General features: G+C 41.8%; 1 protein-coding gene across 3 annotated transcripts in view; it reads right to left on the reverse strand.

The window, feature by feature from the left end:
* AKAP8L (A-kinase anchoring protein 8 like) overlaps window positions 1-6,147 on the reverse strand; it is a 43,703-nt gene that overhangs the window by 32,954 nt on the left and 4,602 nt on the right. For all 3 annotated transcript variants that reach the window (XM_012809428.2, XM_012809429.2, XM_003796508.3), the window contains exon 2: window positions 1,282-1,356. In XM_012809428.2, the coding sequence (XP_012664882.1) occupies window positions 1,282-1,356 (75 nt within the window). The remainder of the gene's footprint in view (window positions 1-1,281; window positions 1,357-6,147) is intronic.

The raw sequence follows: 6,147 nt of genomic DNA on the forward strand, positions 1-6,147 counted from the left end.
CTGTGAGCTGTAATGCCATGGCACTCTACCCAGGGGGACAGCTTGAGGCTCTGTCTCAAAAAAAAAAAAAAAAAAAAAAAAAAAGACTTAACTATCTAGTAATCAAGACTGTTACTGAAGAAAGTTTAGACGTACAGACCAATGGAACAGAATTAAAGTCTGGAAATATATGATCAACTGATCTTCAACAAAGGTGCAAGGGCCATTCAATACAAGAAAGATAGTCTTTTTCAACAAATGGTGCTGGAACAATTGTATATTTAAATGCCAAAAAGAAAGAAGAAAATCTTGACCTGTACTACGCACCTTGTAGAAAACTTAACTCAAAATAGACCACAAACCAAATTTAAACCTGAAATTAAAATACCTAAAAGAACACTTAGAAAAAAATCTTTATGACCTTGAGTTAGGCATAGATTTCCTAAATAAAATAGCAAAATCATGATCCATTAAAGAAAGGATTGATGAATGGGGTTGAAGGCAAACTAATCACATTTCTCTTCATTTATAAAATGCCTGATACCTTCTTATCCAATTTCAAAACATTTTAAAAAGGTTGAGACCCCTGAGGGATGTCAGCTGTGTAAGCTCAGTCTTTCCCCAGATCCTGGTAGTAAAACATATTACTCATCTCAGTAACGAAGATACTATCCCTATTAGTTCCAAAGAGGGCTCCTTTATAACAGATGTCCTAGGTCACAGATGCCCAAAAGACCATCATCTGTGAACTATGTTGGTAGTGTCTTCTGAATTAAGGGATTAAGTGTTTGTGTCCACACCTGAGTAAACGATCAAAGATTTTTCACTCACCTCTATGTATAAGGAGCTCTCTAACCTGAAGTAGCCTGACTACACCTCTAAAAGCCGGCTAGATTTACATACTAAGCTTTCTTCTACAGCAGCACCCATATTCCTCCAGGGTTAGGGGGCTAAGTTAATAGCTCAGTTTTCCCTGGACCAATCCTTTGGATTTTGATTAGCCACTGTCTTTCCTGGTCCCTCAAGGGGATTTTCTGAAGCCAGATCTTTTATCAAAGACCACAGGCACAAAATGATAAAAGGTCAAAGGAATCAATCATTTACAGTCTAGCTTGCTCAACAGATACCTTCTCATAATTGCCCCAAAGGGAAGCACTAGCTAGCTATTCAAATGGCAGACCACCCCATGCCATTTTACACAAGTTTAGACTCAGAAGGGTGACAGCAAAGCCAAAAGCAGCTAAGATGACAAGGGGCTGCTCTGGAAGAATGTTCTGACTACTGCCAAGGGCCCACACTTACCATAATCACAGGTGGGCTGAGCACTGGTGTCGGAGTATGTAGACTGCAAAGTGGTTTCAGATCCCTGGACAAAGCCTAAACATATACGAAGTGTGGTTAATTACCCCAAGCATGCAGCTGGAAAATGACCTAAGAGTACCCTTCAGTATAGACTTGCTGGCAGGCCCTCCCCTCTGTGGAAAGCTACCAAACTCTAGATTTCCACTTTAATTAGACCTCCAAAACATAATGTTTGGAATGCCAGGCTACATTTAACTTGGTATACCAGAAGGACTGAACGAAAAATTTTAAATGTTTAAGTCAGAACGCATTTGATAAATGAGTACTCAAATTATCATTCAATTAAAATAAGGAAAATACTTATATCAAATCACTAAAAGGATACAAACAAGAATGGGAGTTAGCTCTGAAAAAATGTTAAAGCAAATAATATCTCCTCTCTCACCCTGCCCCAAATCTGAAACAGAAACTGCTTTTGATTCTAGTTTTCCCATTAAAAAAAGTGTGTATAGGCAGGTGCTACGGCTCATCCCTGTAATCCCAGCACTTTGGGGGACCAAGACAGGAGGAGTGCTTGAGGACAGGAGTCCAAGACCAGCCTGGGCAATGTAGAGAGAACCCCCATCCCTACAAAAAATAAAAAGTTAGTCAGGTTTGGTGGTATGCGCCTATAGTCACAGGCACTTGAGAAGCTGAGGCAAGAGGATCACTTGAGCCCAGGAGCTTAAGGCTGCAGTGAGCTATGGTCACACCACGGCACTCCAGCCTGATCAATAGAGCAAGATCCTTTCTCTTTAAAAAAAAAAAAAATTGTGCATAATATATATATATTTTTTGAGACATATTCTTACTAGGTCACTCTCAGTAGAGTGCCATTATGTCACAGCTCACAGCAACCTTAAACTCTTAGGTTTAAGCAATTCTCTTGCCTCAGCCTCCAAGCAGCCGGGACTACAGGTGTCCACCACGACACCTAGCTATTTTTTTGTTGCATTTGTCATTGTTATTTAGCTGGCCCATGCCAGGCTTGAACCCGCCAGCCTTGGTGCAGGTGGCTGGTACCGTAACCACTGTGCTATGGGCACCAAGCCCATATTTCTTAAATGTAATTATTTAAGGTTGATATATTCAGATGGAAATACTAAGTATTATTATGTATATAAAATTTCTATCTTCTCAACTCTCATACTATTTCCCCACCTTTTTTTTTGAGATAGTGTCACTATGTGCCCTTCTGTAGAGTGCTGTAGCATCGCAGCTCACAGCAACCTCCAACTCCTGGGCTTAAGCAATTTTCTTGTCTCAGCCTCCCAAGTAGCTGGGACTACAGGTGCCCCCCACAACATCCAGCTTTTTTTGTTGTTGTTGCAGTTGTCATTGTTGTTTAGCAGGCCTGGGCCAGGCTCTAACACATGTGGCCACACTATGGGTGCCAAGCCTAACACGATTTACTCTTAACACTGAAATTATTTTTTTTTTTTACCGAGACAGAATCTCATTTTGTCACCCTTGGTAGGGTGCCATGGCGTCATAGCTCACAGCAACCTCAAACTCTTGGGCTCAAGCGATTCTCTTGCCTCAGCCTCCCTAGTAGCTGGAACTATAGGCGCCCACCACAATACCTGGCTATTTTGTTTGTTTGTTTAGCAGGCCCTGGTTGGAACCCACCAGCCTCAGGAGCATGTGGCCAGTACCCTAACCACTGAACTATGGGCACCCCCTCCTTAACACTGAAATTATAATAGATGCCTTAACAGAGGTAATCATTTACTTGTTCCCATTACAGTCAACTAATAGCCTGAAAATTACAGCCTGTACGTCTAAATAGCTTGTTTACAACAAAAACTCAAACTGCTGCCTCCCCTCCACCAGGCATTCTCTTTGTTGACAGACTATTTTATCTCTTAAGATCACAGCAATAGTAGCCAACACTGAACAAGTGCTTCCCCTCAAAGAGGGCTAAGACAGTTTTTCTGCATGATATCATTTCATCCTCACCACATCTAATAAGGGAGACTAGGCAAGATCCCTTACCCTGAAATTCCTCTAGGTCCAAAAGATCTGAAAACCAAGTGTTCTCAACAAATAATGGTGCCAAAACTCATTCTGGGGCCAAAATGACCTATGAGAACATATACAGTGTTTTTTTGTCCCCCTCAATGCATAATTCATGTGTTTAAATATAGGGTGCTGCCCAAGAATCCAGTATGACTTCTCTTAAGCTGGAATTTCAAAACACATCCATCTCCAAGGCTTCCAAATAAGGAGCTGTGGACCCAACTTTATCTTTACTTCCTCTACAGAGAAGGGAACTGGGCCCTGAGGATAGAGAAAACCAAACCCACACAGATCCAACCTTTTCTACCCTTTCTAATTAAAGAGAATTTAATCCCTTTTCTAAGGATTAGAGATCTTCCCGAGATCCCTAAATTCCAAGCATTCATGATTAATTACAATTGTCCCCAAGAAACAAAAGTATTTATTGAAGAGTTAACCTAGAGCAAAGTCTTATAATGTAAAAAGCACCAGACCTCTGCCTTCTCCACTGTTTGCTCAACTAGGTTCCAGAAACCTGTTTATTCAATAACAGGGCCACCAGCAAAAGGGCCCCAGACTTTATTTAGGTGATGTGGCTTGTGAGAGGTTTTGGTATAGAACCCAGGTGAGGGTCCGTAGGAAAGGAGAAGAGGCTAGTCCAGGGACAAGGAAAGACTTTAATGGGAAACGGAGAATGAAGACTGACCAGGTGTTAGCTCTCACACAGCAGCAAAAGTCTTTCATTAGCCCTGCTAGTATAGCTGAAATGGGTGAGCCTTGGGCTCTTCTCTAGTGCAGGTCAGAATTATAGGCATATCCTTAGTACTACCCAGGATATGGGTAGGGTGTTTCTAGGAACTCTGGCCTTGAGCCATTCCAGCAGTCTGGGGAAGGGATTGTGAGTTTCTGACCTAATTTTCTGAAATGGGTGCACTCTTGTCAGGGTTATGAGTATTCCTTTCCCACAGTAAGTAACCACAACTGAAGCTAGAAACCTACCACTTGCCCAAAGCAGTGATTATCAACTAGTGTGCCATGAGAGGATCTTAGGCATGCTGCAAAAATTTTAAAAGATCTTTAATTATTTTCTAAAAAAAGTTCAAAGCACAGCCAGACACGATGGCTCACGCCTGTAATCCTAGTACTCTGGGAGGCCAAGGCTGGTGGATAGCTTAGCTCATGAGTTCGAGACTAGCCTGAATAAAAGCGAGACCCCTAGCTCTACTAAAATAGAAAAATTGAGGCAAGAGGATCACTTGAGCCCAAGAGTTGGAGGTTGCTGTGAGGTATGACACCACGGCACTTTACCCAGGGCAACAGCTTGAGATTCTGTCTCAAAAAAAAAAAAAAAAAAATTCAAAGCACAGTTGAGTATATTCTTTTTTTGATCAACATAATGTAAATGTGGGGTAGAAGTTTAACTACAGATTCAAGTGTGCAGTGAGATTAAAAAAAAAAAAAGAAACCCTGAAAAACACTGCCATAAAGAAACGTATATTTGGCTTGGTGCCAGTAGCACAGTGGTTATGACATCAGCCACATATACTGAGGCTGGCGGATTGGAACCCAGCCCAGGCCAGTTAAACAATAACGACAACTGCAACAACAACAAAAAATAGCTGGGTGTTGTGGTGGGCGCCTGTAGTCAGTCCCAGCTACTCGGGAGGCTGAGGCAAGAGAATCACTTAAGCCCATGAGTTAGAGTTTGCTGTGAGCTGTGAAACCACAGCACTCCACCAAGGGCAGCATAGTGAGACTGTCTCAAAAAACAAACAAAAAAAGAAACATATATTGGAATACAATAAGCAGGCCACAGAACAAAAGACCTACTTGTATGTTCAGCAGAGAGGTGCCCTGGTTCTTCTTTGGGAAAAAAGAAAGACAATTCATCTAACCTTCACAGCTCAACAGCAATCTCTGCTCTAATTCTGTTCTCCTACATTAACATTCTATTCTATAATACTATCTCTCCAGAGCAGGCCTTTCTTTAGCTAGCCATGGCTCCTAATATAAATAAACTCTGATTTGGCTCTCAAGTTATCTCTTCTTGGTTCAATTCACTGACCTGATCAGCTTTGGGTGAAAAGAATAAAATATGCCCTATTTGGCTCTAAAAAACTTAAGGGCCAGACTATGAATTTTGCTTTTTTCTGAGACAGAGTCTCACTTTGTCACCCTGGGTAGAGTGCCATGGCATCATACCTCAAAGCAACCTCAAATTCCTGGGCTCAAGCAATCCTCTTGCCTCCGCCTCCCGAGTAGCTGGGACTACAAGCACCTGCCATAACCTCTGCCTAGTTTTTTTTTTTTAATTTTAAATATTTTTAGTAGTGATAGGGGTCTCAATTTTTTGCTCAGAACTCCTGAGCTCAAGCAATCCACCCACCTTGGCCTCCCAAAGTGCTAGAATTACTGGCGTGAGCCACAGTGTCTGGCCCAGATTATAGATTTCTAATTCTGCAGCACTACCCTTCTATCTTAGCCAACCTGTCTTTTCATCTTTTCTGCTCAAAAATACAAACACTTCTCAGTTTTATTCTTTTCCTTCTTTTTCATCTTTTTAAAAAAGTATATTCCTTGAAGCAATAATACACAGTGACAAAAAATGGAGAAGTAGAATTAGATTAGGTTGCCTCCAACCTCCACTGTGTGAGCCAAGAGTAGGGTAGCAACCATTCTGTAATGATTCTTTTTTTTTTTTGAGACAGAGCCTCAAGCTATCCCCCTGGGCAGACTGCCAAGGCATGGCACCACAGCTCACAGCAACCTCCAACTCTAGGGCTCAAGTGAGTCTCCTGACTCAGCTTCCCAAGGAGCTGGGACCACAGG

Source organism: Otolemur garnettii, unplaced genomic scaffold (genome assembly GCF_000181295.1).
Source record: "Otolemur garnettii isolate 467f Iridium unplaced genomic scaffold, OtoGar3 scaffold00105, whole genome shotgun sequence".
Taxonomy (NCBI): Eukaryota; Metazoa; Chordata; class Mammalia; order Primates; family Galagidae; genus Otolemur; species Otolemur garnettii.